Source organism: Ochotona princeps, chromosome 21 (genome assembly GCF_030435755.1).
Source record: "Ochotona princeps isolate mOchPri1 chromosome 21, mOchPri1.hap1, whole genome shotgun sequence".
In the NCBI taxonomy this organism is placed as follows: Eukaryota; Metazoa; Chordata; class Mammalia; order Lagomorpha; family Ochotonidae; genus Ochotona; species Ochotona princeps.
In genome coordinates, this window is record NC_080852.1 from 7,601,503 (window position 1) to 7,618,285 (window position 16,783).

The 16,783-nt window shown below is 48.1% G+C and overlaps 1 protein-coding gene across 1 annotated transcript in view; it reads right to left on the minus strand.

Annotated features, from left to right (window-relative positions):
- Positions 1–659: 659 nt before the first annotated feature.
- The window catches only part of GXYLT2 (glucoside xylosyltransferase 2), a 64,539-nt gene continuing 48,415 nt past the window's right edge, over positions 660–16,783 (minus strand). The window contains exons 6-7 of the mRNA XM_058678584.1: positions 7,502–7,674; positions 660–1,470 (exon numbers count right to left, since the gene is read on the minus strand). Coding sequence (XP_058534567.1) covers positions 1,288–1,470; positions 7,502–7,674 — 356 coding nt within the window. The 3' untranslated portion in view covers positions 660–1,287. The remainder of the gene's footprint in view (positions 1,471–7,501; positions 7,675–16,783) is intronic.

The window sequence follows — 16,783 nt, forward strand, 5'->3', positions numbered from 1 at the left end:
TAATCTTCCACCTGCAGTGCCAGCATCTCATATGGGTGCTGGTTCCAGTCCCAGCTGCTCCATTTCCTGACCCAGCTCCCTGCTTATGGCCTGGGAAAGCAATGGAGGATTATCCAAGTACTCATGCCTCTGCACCCGTATGGGAGATCCAGAAGAAGCTCTTGGCTTCACATTAGCTCAGCTCCAGCTGTTATAGCCTTTTGAGGAGTGGACCAGTGGATGGAAGATCTTTCTCATGTCCCTCTTCTAACTCTGCCTTTAAAAGAATAATAATGATAGAAATGAATCTTTTACAAAAAGTAGAAAAAGAAATATGCTTTGTCCTTTAACACTGTCCAATTAGCTAAAATCTGAATGTTTCAGCCAGATTTTTTTTTTTTTTTTTTTTTTTTTGGAGAGGCAGAGAGAGAGGGCACCCTTGTTTGCTGGTTCTCTTCCCCAAAGGCCCAAAAGGCCCAGGGCTGGGCCAAGGACAAAGCTGGAAGGCAGGAACACTAGGCAGATTTCCCCACATGGGTGGCAGGAACCCAATCATTTCAGCCATCAAAGTTGCCTCCCAGGATCTGTGTTAGCATGAAGCTGGATGGGGAGCTGAGCTGGGAACTGAGCCTCCAGGGGTACCTTAGTTGCTAAGCCAAATGCCTGCTCCCCAGGTATATTTTACATGTCCAACCTTTTTAGTATTTTGCACACAAATCTCAGCAAAGAATTCGACTTTTACTGCAACTACTTGTCTTGTGCATTATAAAGGAAAGCAGAGAGGTAGAATTAGGGGGAAGAAGGAACCCACCAAGGTGGCCGTCATCTTCCCCACTGGTTGGTAGGATATGGCTCATCAAATCTCAGCTTTGACTTGTGTATCTGTGTTCTGTACAAGTTTGCTGGTTTGCCTCTCGAGGAGAAGCTGCCGTAGGGTGCGGGGGTTTCTTGGGAATGCTGGAGCAATCCAGCCCATGACTCCCCTGAGATGCTGGCTGCCATCCCTCAGGCATCAGAGAGTCAAAGGAGCTCCATGTCACAGCTGGTACAACCTGCCTGAACCATGCTAAATGCAGAGAAATGGTTCATTAAAAAAAAAAAGAGAGAGAGATAAATAGCATTTTAGAAAAACATGAAGAACAGCATATTCCCTTTTAGGTCCAACTAGTTTAGTAAAGTGAAACAAGTCCTTTTCAACTCAACGGCCGAGGAGCACCACTGAAGAGTTCGCGTAGGAGAGGAGCAGGTGCTAAGATAAGCATTCTCTTGGCCGGCAGACGCCCAGCTGCCTCGCAGCCCACGAAGCATTCAGGGCATCTGGTGGGGGCCTACGTGGATGATGACGTGTTTCTCGTAAGCCCTTCTCATGGTCTTCTCGATCTGCTTCAGAAAGACCTGCGGAATTCGTCCACACAAAGTGTGCACTGTCTCCAGGAACTTCAGCTGGAGAGGGTAGTACATGGATTGGAAGAGATTGTCTTGAAAGGGAAACTGAAAGAAAAAGTCGATGTTAGTAAAACACCGTTCAACATGCAGACCACTTTCCTAAGAAATGACCGGAGATTTTAACGTAAGCACGCAGACACGGGGTTGTGTGGTATGAGACTTCGCAAAAGGATCTCCGAGGGCCTAAATGAAAATCCTGACTTAGTCGTGCAGTCTCATGTAATTTAACCTCTCTGGGCCTCAGCTTCTTTATCTATTAAAAAAAAAAGGAGGAGGGTTTATTTGCATCCTCCATTCTTTTAAAGTTTAAAACAAAGTGCGTCATTAAAGACAGGATAGTCTATAGGCACAGCATATTCATACTGAGTAGAAATAAGACTGAAATAGATAATTTACCTGAAATCTATTACACCAGAACATTCAATTCTTCAGGTTTTTTGTTTGTTTGTTTTTTGCCTTGGAAGTAAGATTTACTTTTTTTTAAAAGATTTGTTTTTATTGCAAAGTCAGATATATACAGAGAGGAGGAGAGACAGAGGGGAAGATCTTCCATCTGCTGATTCACTCCCCAAGTGGCCGCAACGGAAAGAGCTGAGCCCATCCGAAGCCAGGAACCAGGAACTTCCTCCAGGTCTCCCATGCGGTTGTAGGATCCCAAGGCTTTGGGCCGTCCTCGACTGCTTTCCCAGGCCACAGGCAGGGAGCTGGATGGGAAGTGGGGCTGCCGGGATTAGAACCGGTGCCCATACAGGATCCCAGTACGTTCAAGGTAAGGACTTTAGCCGCTAGGTCACGGCGCCGGGCCCAAGATTTACTTTTAAAACAGTATTTATTTGAGAGACAAAGAGAGTGTGAGAGACAGATTGAACCTCCCATTCACTGGTTTGCTCCTCAATGGCCACGCCAGCTAGGACTGGACAAGGCAACAGCTGAGAGCCAAGCTCTCGGTCCAGCTCGCCCAGTCAGTAGCAGACCGACTACTTGCCTCATCACCACTGCCTTCCAGGGTTTACACTAGCAGGAACATGGAGTCAGGAGTCAGGGTTCAAACTAGGATATTCAGATGTGGCACCAAAGTGTCCTAGCTTGCAGCATGAGCACCAGGCCAAATGCCTGTCTGTAAGCGATCCTAGTGAAGAAACTTCAGCACCCATCTAAGGTAATCTCATCAACCCAGAGTCAAGTGATCACTAGTGACATTGATTGGCTGTGAACTTCTTATTCCTATTACACTAATGAATTATATTTTTTGAAAGGCAGAGAGGGACAGACTTCTCATCTGCTCATTCATGAACTCTAATGCCTGCAACAGCAGAGGCTGCGCCAGGTCAAAATCAAGAGCTGGCAACTACAACTCTGTCTCCCACTTGGGTGGCAGGATTCCAGCTCATTGAGCCATTACCACTTCTTCCCAGGGTCTACATAGGCCAGGATCTGTCATCAGGGGCACAGTCAGGATTTAAACTCAGGAGCTCTGATGTGGGTGCAGGCCTCCCAGGGGGGCATCTTCACTACTCCACCAGAGGCCTGTTTCCAGTGAACTTTGTTTTGCAAGTAGATGTACTCCATACAGATGGTTGTTTTTTTCCCCCAGTCAATATCATTCCCCTGAGGTTTTTCTGCTTTATGAGCTAACTTCTCTGAGTTTTCCCATAGGAAACAGCCCATGAGTGATATTTTCCAAAATAAATCTTTCTTACGACTCAGCCACGAGCATGTGTCCCTGTTTGATTACAGTCTTGAAGGAAGGGAAGAGGCTGCAAGGAGATGAGGTTAGGCTCATTCCTGGTGAGGCAAGGAAGGAAAGGAAGGCCGAAGAGCAGCATGGTTTGATGTCTGGTGACTAGAGCACATGCTAATCCCTGAAATTTCCTCAGAAGGAGGACGCGTTGCGTAAGACAAGAAGACCCTATCCTAGACCAGCACTGGGACATGGCTTTCTTCCTGGCTCAATCTGGACCAAAGACAGCTCTAGGCCCCAGGTCCAAGTCTGAACTCCTCACCCACTGTCACCCCAGAGATGGGAATCAGAGGTCAAAACCGCCTTGCCTTCATCCTCTCCCTCACACTCCCATTCACCCCGTCAGCAAGGCCTGCAAGCCACATCCTGACTACGTACGCAGAGTGTGGCCACTTCCCCAGCATCTCAGTCCCCTGCAAACCCACGCCGGTCCATCTGCCACCCAACAGTTATACCCAGACTCACGAAAGGACCAGTGCTATTTTTTCTTTTGTGCCTCTTCCACTCAGTTACCCACGCAATGAATCAGAATACTCTCCAGAGCCCATCACACTCCCAAAGTGGCTTCCTGCTGCAGGTGGACCAAGGTCCAACTAATGGCTTAAGGGGACACAGGCATCTTCCCCAACCATCACCCCCAGCCTATCATGCTCCTGAAAACATCCTGCCCAGATATCCCTGAGGCAGGGACATTGGACTGTCTAGTGCTTGCAGAGGCCTGTCCACTTGGAAGCTCCTGGCTCCCAGCTTCAGATTGGCTCAGCTCTGGCTGTTGAAGTCATTTGGGTAGTAAACCAACAGATGGAAGACCTTCTCTTTCTGTAGAATCTGCCTTTCAAATAAAAGTAAGTAATCTGAGAGAAATGAAGGCAGGCAGGCAGGTATTTTGTGTAAATGCCAGATACTACTTGGGACACTCAGAGCTCATTTTGGGGTACCCAGGTTCAAATCCTGGCTCTTCCTGATTCCAGCTTCCTGCTAAGGCACACGATAGGATGCAGCAGGTGACCGTTGGAGTAGTTGGGTCCCTGTCCTGCACTGGAGACCTGGATTGAGCTCCTGGCTTCCAGTTGCAGCGTGGTCTAGCCTCTAACTGTTGCCAGCATTTGAGGAGTGAACCGGTGCATAGAAAGATCTCTCGGGCCCGGCAGCGTGGCCTAGCGGCTAAAGTCCTCGCCTTGAACACCCCGGGATCTCATATATGGGTGCCGGTTCTAATCCCGGCAGCTCCACTTCCCATCCAGCTCCCTGCTGTGGCCTGGGAAAGCAGTCGAGGACGGCCCAAAGCTTTGGGACCCTGCACCCGCGTGAGAGACCCGGAAGAGGTTTCTGGTTCCCGGCTTCGGATCGGCATAGCACCGGCCCGTTGCGGCCACTTGGGGAGTGAATCAGCAGATGGAAGATCTTCCTCTCTGTCTCTCCTCCTCTCTGTATATCTGACTTTCCAATAAAAATAAATAAATCTTTAAAAAAATAATAAATAAAAAAACAAAAAAGAAAGATCTCTCTGAGTGTCTTTAAAGTACATGAAAATAAATACAATTTTGAAAAAAGAAAAGCTTTTATTAGCTATTGAGTACAACCACAAATCAATCATTTTGTCAACTTCTCACAGTATTTTTATGAAGCAGATACTATCTCCATTTTATAGTTGAGGAAACTCAGGGATGTAAAACCACAGCTAATGACAATCAGGAACAAAGTTGGGATTTGAACCCAGGTCTGTTCTGCTCCAAGTGCAGGAGTGTGCAGAGCCTGGCAGAGGGTGGGTAAGACCAGTAAATACATCCTTTTTTACACAGTCTGTCTATGGTCCGATCACTTTTAGGGATGGTGTTAGTGATTTTGCCAACCAAAGTGCCTGAACGAAAACCTGTCGTGGAGTGTATTTCACAGGATGTTTATGAATCAAAGTTGTCCGACCCTTCTCGTGGTCTCCTAGAACACAAGCCAGCAGCCAGACTTGTGAGAACCACAAGCACTCAACCAAAAACCAGGGCTGTCACCCCATCTTGCCTCACACCACTGCCAACTCTGCAAACGGCATGGCACCCCTACAGCTGCGGCTTACTGAACCCCATGTGTGCCCGGCAGGGTGTTTCCCGGCAGTCAGTGTCTGCAAGAGAGGTTGCCACCAAGCTCCAACCACATCTATGCAGTTAAAACAACTGCCCTTTGCCACCCAAAGAGCAACAGAACAGGTGCAGGCGACTCTTCTCCTCGCACGAAAGATGGCTCCAGGAACCCTAGAGGTGGAATTCTCTCGAACTCTTTTCTGGTTAAAGGTACACTTTCATAGACACACAAGAATGTGTTTCTAAGTCATGGGACTCCACCTGCTTTACTCTTTCCTGAGCCTGTACACAAAACCCTTATGGTTTCTCAAGGGGAAAGAGAGAGAAAAGAAAAAGAAGAAGGAGAAAAAGAAGAAAGGAGAGGAGAGGAGGACAAGGAGAATTATTCAGAAAAAAAATGAACATTTTTATTAGAAACAACTTACAGGGGCTGACATAGTGGCATGGCAAGATAATCTGTAAAAGCAGCATCCCAGCGCCCAGTGCAGTGGACTAGCAGCTAAAATCCTTGCCTTGCATGTGCTGGGATTCCATATGGGTGCTGGTTCATGTCTTGGCTACTCCACTTCCCATCCAGCTCCCTGCTTGTGGCCTGGAAAGGCAGTAGAGGACGACCCAAAGACTTGGGATCCTGCACCCGTGTGGGAGATCCAAAGGAAGCTTCTAGCTCCTGGCTTCAGATAAGCTCAGTTCCAGCCATTGTGGCAATTTGGGAAGTGAGTCAGTGGATGGAAGATCTGACTCTTTGCCTCTCATTCTCTCTGTAAATCTGACTTTCCAATAAAAATAATAAATAAGGGCCCAGTCAGTAGCCTAGTGGTTAAAAGTCCTCACCTTGAACGCGCTGGGATCCCATATGGGCACCAGTTCTAATCCCAGCAGCTCCACTTCCCATCCAGCTCCCTGCTTGTGGCCTGAGAAAGCAGTCAAGGACGGCCCAAAGCCTTGGGACCCTGCACCCACGTGGAAGACCTGGAGGAGGCTCCTGGCTCCCGATCAGCGCAGCTCCAGCCATTGTGGCCACTTGGGGAGTGAATCAGTGGACAGAGGATCTTCCTCTCTGTCTTTCCTCCTCTCTATGTATCTGAGTTTCCAATAAAAAAAATAAAATAAATCTTTAAAAAATAATAATAAATAAATCTTAAAAAAAAAATAGCATCCCATATGGACGTTGATTTGTGTCCCGGCTGCTCCACTTTGGGGTCAGCTTTCTGCTTACAGCCTGGGAAAGCAACAAAGAATGGTCAAAGTCCTTGGACCCCTGCACTCAGGTGGGAGACAGGGTAGAAGCTCCTGGCTCCCAGCTTCGCATCGGCTCAGCTCTCGGCATGAGATCATTTTGGTAGTGAGCCAGCAATGGAAGACCTTCTCTCTCTATAAAATCTGCCTTTCAAATAAAAATAAGTAAATCAAAGAAATGAAGGAAGGAAGGAAGAGAAAGAAAAAGAAAGCAGGGAGGGAGAGAGAGAGAGGGGATCTTTTATCTGCTGGTTTACCACCCACATGGTTTCAATTGGACAGTTGAAAGCCAGAAGCCAGGAGCTTCAGCTGGGTCTCCTGCATGGGTGCAGGAGCCCAACCACTTGGGCCACCTTCCACTACTTTCCCAGGCACATCAGCAGGGAAACAGACAGAATCTGGAGCCTATATGGGAGCTGGCGCTACAGGCAGTGGCTTTTACCTGTTATGCCACAATGCCAGCCCCTGGACTTCTTTTTCTGATATGAAATTTCCCAAACAGATTAATCTTTTCTCTAATTAATTGAGAGATCTATTAGAGAGAGTGTTCCATTAGTTCACTCAAATATCTGCAATAGCTGAGTTTGGACTGGGATGAAAGTCAGGAGCTAGGGATTCTATGCAGGTCTCTCTCCTAGGGGTGGCAGGGGCTGGAGCCATCATTGCTGCCTCTTGAATTCGCAACGGCAGGAAGCTGGAATCAGCAGCTAGAGGCAGGTACACCATTATGGGATAGCAGGCATCTTACCTGGCATCTTTAATCACTATGTCAGACACCTGCCCAAAATAAAGGTATCAAAATACATTTATATGTCAGTAAAAATTAGTGAGTGGCCTACAGGAAATAGAAAGCCAATAGTGAACTCAGTAGAGTATTAGGTTTTAGGGATATGGGCAACACTGAGGGAACTCGACACTTCGTGAGTGTCTGGTCTTCCAAGGGGCTGGAGAGCACTGTTGCCTGTGCTGCTTCGTGCACGTTCAGCACACGTCTGCTGGACACAGGTCAGGGCACACTTACATCCCGTATGGCTTCGTAGAGCGCCCTGAATGTCGGCTGCTTGTCGTCGTGGTAGACGCCGCGGTTGCCGTGCAGGACAGACACACCTTCATGCTCAGCCTCCTTGCAGTTGCTTCCGTACATGCAGTGGTCAGGCCGGTAGTTCCAGTGGCAGGGGAACACATAGAGACACTCTGGGGGGATAAGAGAAGGACGTGTTCCAAGTCAGTGCCAGCTCCTGTCTGCGTGACTGGTGATGAAATGACTCATGAGCTGAACAGCACACAGGAGTGCAACGCCCAGGAACCTGACTGTGACCCATGGACCAAGTCTCACTGCCAGGGTCTGGATGGGGCTTGTTCCTCTCTGGCAGACTGTGAATGTTTCTGGGGTCCAGTGTGCCCCAGGACCCCCTCTATCCATCTCCTAACTGGTCAACAACACACTGTGATGACTCTTTTTCTTCAGATGCCCCTGTTCTTCTGACCTGCATTTCCCTCCACCTGGGCATGTGCGTTGCCCTTCAGGAAGACAGAACAGTGGCCGTATTGAGAATGGAATCCTAACTGCTCTATCCGCTAGCTGTGAGACCTTTCCGCACGGAGCGGATGTGAGGACCAACTAAATAGAAATATCTAAAACTGAGGCAGGTGTTTAGTGGTCCAGATGCTTGCATCACGTATCTAAGCACCTGCATTCCATTCTCCATGCCAGTCCTTAATCCCAGCTTTATGTTAATGCTGACCCCACAGGGCAATGGCAACGGCTCAAGCGCTTGGGTCCTTGCCACCCATGTGGGAGATATACATCAAGTTCCTGGCTCCTGGGGCTTCAGCCTGCCCCAGCCTTTGCAGGCATTTGGGGTGCTGGGGTGAGTGACGTGGTGTGAACTAGCAGATGGGAGTGCTCCCATAAAACATCTGGAAGTGCTTGCGAATTGTGCCTGGTCACAGTCTCATTGTTTCCTATTAGAACCTAACGGGTCATGTTATGATACCTGCCAGGTCATCTGAGCTGTTCAGGCACCAGCTGAAAGGACTGTCTTAGAGCCTGTGTCTGCTTTTGCAAATAGACTGACTGTTGAAGCCATTGGTGCCTACTGAACACGTGCTCTGAGTACTGCGGACCATGCATATGGCAGGGAAGTCCAGCCCCTGTCATGCTGGGGTTTACCATTAGTGATGAAAGCTTTTTGCCTCTTCCCAAATACGTTAGGACAGCATGACACATGAAACCAAGCCTCTCTTTGCAGCCTCCGCAGACACCTGAGCCAGCTGATGGGCGTGTGGGGGTGCAGGAGAAAACAGAATGCGCACGGGCTGTGGAATCAGGCATATGTAGTTTCAGACTTGGCTTTCAGTCCCCCGCCCCGTTCAGCTCTAGAACCATGGTGTTGCTCAAACATTTAGCCTCCACTGAGATTCAGTAAACAGAAGCAGAATGACCCTGGTTTGAAGCGTAACTTAAAAAAGAAATGATTTGGGGCCTGGCATGGCTGACTCCTCACGATGCAGGATCCCATATGGATACTGGTTCATATCCCAGCTGTTCCACTTCCCATCCAGCTCCCTGCTTGTGGCCTGGGAAAGCAGTAGAGGACAGCTCAAAACCTTGGGACCCATGTGGGAGTCCTGGAAGAAGCTCCTGGCCCCTGGCTTCAGATACGTTAGGCTTCTGCCATTGTGACCACTTGGGGAACGAACCAGAGATCTTTCTCTCTATTTCTTCTCTTTGTGTAAATATGCCTTTTCAATTAAGATTTATTTCTTTTTATTGGAAAGGCAGATTTGCACAGAGAAAGAGAGACAGGAAAAGAAATTTTCTGTGTGATGATTCACTCCCCAAAGGACTACAATAGCTGGTGCTGGGCCAGTCTGAAGCTTGGAAACTCTTGCAAGTCTCCCACATGGGTGCAGGGCCCTACGGATTTGGTCCATCTTTCGATGCTTTCCCAGGCACATTAGCGAGGAGCTAGATTAGAAGTGGAGGAAGTGGAACTGGATGGGACTCAAAGTGGCACCCACACATGTGTTGTGGGCACAGCAGGCACCTGCCACATCACAGTGTGAGCCCCAAGCCTAGATTTATCCGTGCTATCTGTGACCTAACAGCAAAATGACTAGGAGAGCAAGTTCTACTACTAGAAAAGTAAACTCAAATTACAGAAATTTTTGTTCCTTAGTTTCATTATCAGAAAAATGGGGAGAATCATAAAAATTTCCAGTACTCTAAGACATGCAGGAGGATTAAATGAGTTGTTCATCTATGTCTGTGTTAGGCACAATGACCGACATAAAGTAAGTACATACTAAACTTTTTAAAAAGATTTATTTATTTTTATTGCCAAGGCAGATATACAGAGATGAGGAGAGACAGAGACGAAGATGTTCTGTCTGCTGACTCACTCCCCAAGTGGCCGCAACGGCCAGAGCTGAGCTAATCCAAACCCAGGAGCCTCTTCTGGGTTCTCCCATGTGGGTGCAGGGTCCCAAGGCCTTGGGCCGTCCTCAAATGCTTTCCTAGGCCACAAACAAGGAGCTGGATGGGAAGTGGAGCTGCTGGGAGATGAACCAGTACTCATTTGGGATCCCGGCACGTGCAAGGCGAGGACTTTAGCCACTAGGCTACCGTGCCTGGCCCCATAACAATCTTAAGCGGTTATAAACTTAACCATTGGAATCAGTTACTGTCATAAAATGAACTACTGGGGCAGGTATGATGGCACAGCAAGTTAAGCCATCACTTAAGGAGCCGGAATCCCATATCAGAGTGCCAGGGATCAGGTCCCCACTGTTCTGTTTCATGGCCCGGATTCCCTCTAATGTGCCTGGGAGGCACAGTTGATGACTCAAGCCCTAGAGCCTTGCACTCACATGGAAGATGAGGATGGAGTTCTTGGCTTTAGGCTTTGGCCTGGCCCAGCCTTAGCTGTTGCTGACCTTTGGGGAATGAACCAGCAGGTGGAAGACCTCTTTCTGTCTTACTTCTCTCTGTGACTCTTCTTTTCAAAAGAAAAAAAAAAGTCAGTATGCTAAAAATAATTTGGGGGGTGGGGGGAGAATGATTGCATTAGGTTGCTGGAGGGATAAAACAAGATGACTTAAACTGAATAAACCCAGCCTAGCTTCCAGCACACAGTACACCTGTGATCAATCTTTCATTCCAGTTGCTTCTGGACATGCTGTTGTCAGCTATTCTTAGCCTTTCATGGGCCACAGATCTCTTCAGGAATCTTATGGAAGCTTCAGGCCCTGTCTTTGCCAAAAAAAAAAAAAAAAAAAAAAACCTCACTGGGTATATTTAAAGAACATTTGCTGGTAAGACCAGGAGCTTACAGATCTTCCAAACACCAGCTAAAAACCTTAGCTGTTGAACACCAAGTGTGAAATCAGATTCCAGACCAAACTCCATTTACATCCTGACAGCACACCTCTAAAAGATCCCAGAGCGAGAAATACGAAATACCCCGAGTATGTACAGCATCCAGCCACCAGTGCACACAAATGCCCATGGGCAAGTGCCCCAGCCATGCTTCTAGCCTCTGGGAGTTCATGCTTCTGTGAGGGACACAGCACATACATGGTTGCAGTGAACACACTTCCTCCCGGGTCACAGAAACGACAGCTCATTCCTGAGAAGTGAGATGATGGCAGGTTTCAATAAAGCTTCTTTCAAAACAAGCAGATAGAAATGGTGGCCCGGAAGAGCATCCCAGGAGGAGAAGAACATGGCCTGCTCACAGTCCGAGGCTCGGGAATCAAGAGTGTTGTAGAAAAGATGAAACCATCTTAGGTGTTTAAAATTTTGGATAACATTTATTTGAAGAGTGGCAAGATCACAGACTTATGTGGGCCACATTCCACGACAGAGCAGGCCAGGAAAGGTGGGAGAGAGAAAAATATTTCAACCCTCCATCCTCTGCCCATGGGAAGAAAGAGAGCGCCCCTTTGTGTTGCCAGACTAGCCCTAAGAGGGCAATATTGACATGATTTTGCCCCCAGGTCCCAGGGGAGAAGTACATCCTAGGGCAGAGGCCATTTGATTGACAGGTAGGCAGATGGGATTACCTAGAAGAGAGGTATGACTTTCCACTACCTGCCTGTCCCCCCTCAGAGATTTCTCACCCTAATCTAAGGGCTGCTGAAGGATCTTGTTTTTACTAAAGTAACGGTGACCCCTTCAGAGGAAGAAGACAATGGGGGAAGGTCATCCCATAAACATGGCTTTGACCTCAAATATTCAAGAAATGAAAATCTACATTCAGCTGCAAGTCTCCAAATATGGTGTTAGGTTGTGAAGCAATGGGAGAAAGTTCTTCTCTTTCAAAAGGAAAATGGGGTAGCTCATAAAGTCAGAGGAGCTGGGGCAGGAAGTGGGGCAGCCTCCAGGATCTGGGGGAGGGAGGGAATTAATGGCACCTTTGCAACACTGCTGTCCAGAAGAACCGGCCCAGGCCACCTTCTGCCCCTTTTGGCTCCCCGGAGATGGTTTGACTGGTTGAACAGGGCTCAGGCAGGTCAGGGCTCCAAGCCTGCATGCCAGAGAAAATGATCTCTCCTAAAAATTTGGGGGCCGAGCCCCAAAGAAATGGAAGCCAACAGTGGGAGAGTGAAGAACAACAGGTGTTTGTATTCGCAGAGAATTTTCTCTTGGGTGTCCCATACACTTGGTCAGTGCAGGAGAGAGGAGATGTAAAATTAGCCTCTCCAGGTGGGCTTGGATGGAAACCTCTGGACAAGCTAAGGAGTGAGGAAAGTGGTGGACTAAGGGCACATGATCAGTCATCGGTTCCAAAATGGGTCTGAGAGAGAGTGAAAGGGAGGGAGGGAGACTGTGCACCCATCCACTGGTTGGCCCCCACCCCAAATGCCCACAACGGGGGCTGGGCCCAGCTAAGCCAAGAACCAGGAACCAGAACTCAATCCAGCTCTCCCCATGTGGATGGCAGGCAGCCAATTACTTGAGCTATCATCCCTGTCTCCCTGAGCTTGCAGTGGCAGGAAGCTATGGCCAAGAGGGATGCCAGGACTCTAATCTAGGTACTCAATGTAGCATCTCAAGTGGCCTGGTCACTGCTCAGCCCAGTGCACCCCTTCTAGTGAACGGCTTTAAGATGTCCAATTCCCCAAACCGCTGAAAATGATTTGACAATACTTTCTCAAACCAACCTGTCTGGAGACTCTTGGTCTTTGCCAATTTTCTCTCAATTTAGATAAAGAGGCTCATTAACTGATGATCTAGGAGTCTGAGATCCCTTAGTGGCACCTTAAGGAGTCTGCATTTACTTCCAGAGCCTGATAACTGCCTGCCAAGTACTGCATGAATTGATTGCTCCTTACATTCCTATTTCATACTCTTGGGTTCTCAAGATTATGGGAGAGTTTCTGACTGCTCATTTTAACTTCACGGCAAACAAGCTCACTACTCTGAATTAAGAAGGGTGGCTATGTGCTTTTTTTTTTTTTCTTTCTGAAGCCACAAGAAGAAACTCAATCCAGGTTTCCCACATGGTGGCAGGGATCCAATGACTTGAGCCACCACCTGCTGCCTCCCAAGGTCTGTGGCAGCAGGCAGCTGGAGTGAGGAGCGAGGGGCGAGAGCTGGGAACTGAACCCTGATATTCTGGTGTGCAGCACAAGTGTCCTAACCACTAGAACAAATGCCGGGGCTGGGTTCTTTTTCTAACCCTCCATCCTAGACCTGAGCTTTCCCAGCATTCTCTTCTTCCTTCCAGCTAAGGGCAACTTACTCTGCTGAGATGTTCCTAATCATACTATCTAAGGAAGCTCATCTCTGCCTCCAACCTTGATGCTTGCACTTTTTAACTTTGTTTTTTTTTAATTTATTAGTTAAGATATATATTTATTTATCCTAAAGGCACTGGTTCACTCCCCAAATAACTGTGCTGCCTTCGGCTGGGTCAGATCAAAGCCAGGTAGGTGCAGGGGTCCAAGCAATAGGGTTATCTTCTGTTTTCCCATGCCGCTGCAGAGAGCTGGACTGTAAGTGGAGCAGCTGGGACTCAAACTGTTGCTCTTACACGGTGGCAGTATTGAAGGCAGTGGCCAGCCCTTTGGTGGCTAGTTTTTCAGCACCCCACCTCCACCACCGATTTGTTTCCTGGATAACATATCGGACTCTGTGTTTCTGCATGCCTGGCTGTGATTCTTGGAAGACCTGCTTCTTCCAATGGAAGATAGGCTTTTTGAACACAGGAGTTATGCCTAACTTGCTACAGGCTGTATCCCCAGCACCCAGCACTGTGATTGTGTAGGTGCTCAAAACTACCTGTTGAATGAAATGAACCTCATCCCTCCTCTACCATATGTTCCTTCCTCTTGCTCTCTGCCTGCCCTTTCTGTCTCCTCCTGCCTTTTCTCTCATTCCCCTTGCTAGGGTCGCTTCCTTCACCCCTTTACTCCTTTCTTTCAATTCCCTTCTCTCAACCAACCAACACCTCCGCAGCTCCTCCAGCTGGAAGCTCCAAGCCTTGCACTGCAAAAGCCAGAGATCCTGGCCCTTCTTGCACAGGCCCTCCCATCTCCATTCTTTTCCTTTCTGCTTATGTCAGGGGATCTTACACTAGTCACAGGCTGCAAATTGATTTGAGATCCATTTCCCAAAACAGTTCTCATGCCCAACAACTGGGCTGGCCTGCTCACACCAGTGTTTGTCATCACCAGTTGCTGGGTGCTTGTGGGCAGTGACAACACAGTATAGTTGCACACTCCAAGGTGGGGCTCACATGATTCCCAGCAGGAGGATAGACTCTCACAAGGCCACCACAGACTTGACCCATGTGACCTTGAGCTCTGCTCACTGTCGTTCTAGGCACCCAGCATGACTCCCTAGTACTGCTCACTCACTTCAGACCACCTCTGTACATCTCATGGGCCCTTCAGCAGCTGCCACTCCCCTCTGACAGGGCTCTGTGGCCTCCAGTCTGGCCAGATGCCCTGTGTACCCATCTGCATGTGGCTGGTTTTATTTTCTCTTCCACTTGCGCATTTCTTGCTGGTCAAGGTGGTCTCCCAAAGGGAACAGATTCATTTTAGGACTGGACCAGTCTCTCCTGTAAAGATGTATTTATTTATTTATTTATTTATTTATTTATTTATTTATTTGAAAACAGAGTTACAGGGCTCTGTGTGATGGCTCAATGGCTAAATCTCCCTAAATACTCCCCTTGCAAGTGCCCAGGATCCCATATGAGAACCTTTTTGTGTCCCAGCTGCTCTACTTCCCATTCAGCTCCCTGGTTATGGCCTGGGAAAGCAGCAGAGGGTGATTCCAGTCTTGGGATCCTTGTATCCCACATGAGAGACCCAGAAGAAGCTACTGGCTCCCGGCTTCAGATTATCTCAGCTCTGGCTTTTGTTGCCATTTGGAGATTGAATCAATAGATGGGAAGATCTTTCCCTCTGTCTCTCCTTCTATTCATAATCTGATCTGGCTTTCCAATAAAAATACATAAAATCCTAAAAAAAAAAAAAAAGCAGAGTTACAAAGAGAGGAGGAAAGATAGAGGGATAGAGAGAGAGCTCTTCCCATCCTCTGGTTCACTGACAAGTGGCCACAAATGGATCAGGACCAAGCCAGGAGCCAGGAACTTCTGGGTCTCTCACATGAACAGCAAAGGTCCTAGCACTCAGACTATTTTCTGCTGCATTCCCAAGCATACTGACAGGGAGCTGGATAGGAAGTGGAGCAGCTGGGACATAAACCAATGTCCATGTAGAATGCTGGTGCTGCAGCTGGTAATGCTGGCCTTGGGTAAACAACTAACAGCAAAATATGGGATGCCAGCATCACAGGCTCAACTTGCTATACCATAACATCAGGCCCTGTTTTGTTTTTCATTTTGAAATAGAGAACCCATCATCTTTGGTTGGGAACTGATAAGGTTGTGTTGACTTGGGTTTGGCAATCAGCCCGGGCCATGGGTGGAGAGAGGATGCTGACAGAGGATGAATCAGATAGGCCTGGGGAGATACAAAGCTGACCCTGAGGCTTCTGAGGCAGGAAGAAGCTGCTCCCGTCCTCAGCAGGTTCCTACAGGAGACACTCTTGAAGCGCAGGTGATCTGATGTGTGTGGACATGAAGCTGCCCAGACTCTTAAGGATGCACTCTCGCTTCGTGGGCCCAAAGGAGTGCTGTTTTCTAAAACCTAAGCACACTGAGCCAAATTCATTTTCTACCTAGAACTCCCCTGTTGGCTCCTGTGGGGGCTTACTCTGGACACAGACCTCTGCTCCTGCCTCAAATGCACCTGATAACACATGAGTCCAGTTTCTCACTCCTTGAACAAGCTGTCTTGGGCTGACCTGCCAGGAAATGTCCTTCCCAAGAGTGGATCCACATGCCAAATCCCCATGGGCTTCAGCTGTCTCCTCAAGTCAGTTTATTACGCAACACCACAATTACACTCCCACAGGCATTGGACTACCTAATTACAGCAAGAGTGATAAAACATATTTTAGCTAATGACGTTTAGGCACATTTTTGAAAGCAGTGGTTTTATCCATTGGAACTCTGACAAGAATCACGTTGCAGACATGTGTCCCTGGTTTTATGTGTAAGGTTTCACCCATGGCAACCCAAGGCACCAAAACAAAAACATACTTATCTCCTGCGATACAGCCAATGGTCTTTCTTTCACGGGACAAAGGTGACAAATCTTTATTCAGATATAGTTTGTCCTGGCTTACAGCAAGTGCTTCTGGTCGACAGAAATAAAAGGAGACCTTAGAATGCGGTAAGTGTGGCTTGCTTTTCAGTTTAAAGATCTCACGTTTAACCAAGTATCTGGATAAAGGAGGAACTAGGAAGATCAAGAGGAGGTCACACAGAGAGCAACACTCAGCAACAGAAAACCAGAGAACTTGGGTGTTTGTTGGCCTTGACGCTGTTCAGATCCAGGAGGGAGGACACATTCACAGCTAGTTGATAATAACTTCTTCTTTTGAAAAATTTGTTTATTTTTATTGGAAAGGCAGATTTTAGAGAGAGAAGGAGAGACAGAGAGGAAGATCTCCCATCTGCTGGTCACTCCCCAAATGGCCACAACGGCTGGAGCTGAGCCGATCTGAAGCCAGGAGCCTCTTCCAGGTCTCCCATGCAGGGTTCAAGGTCTCAAGGCTTTGGGCCGTCCTCCACTGCTTTCCCAGGCACATCATTAGGGAGCCAGATGGGAAGTGGAGCAGCCAGGGCACGAGCTGGCACCCACATGGAATGCCAGTGCTTGCAAGGTGAGGATTTAGCCACTGAGTCATCATGCCAGGCCCTTGAGAATACCTGCTGCC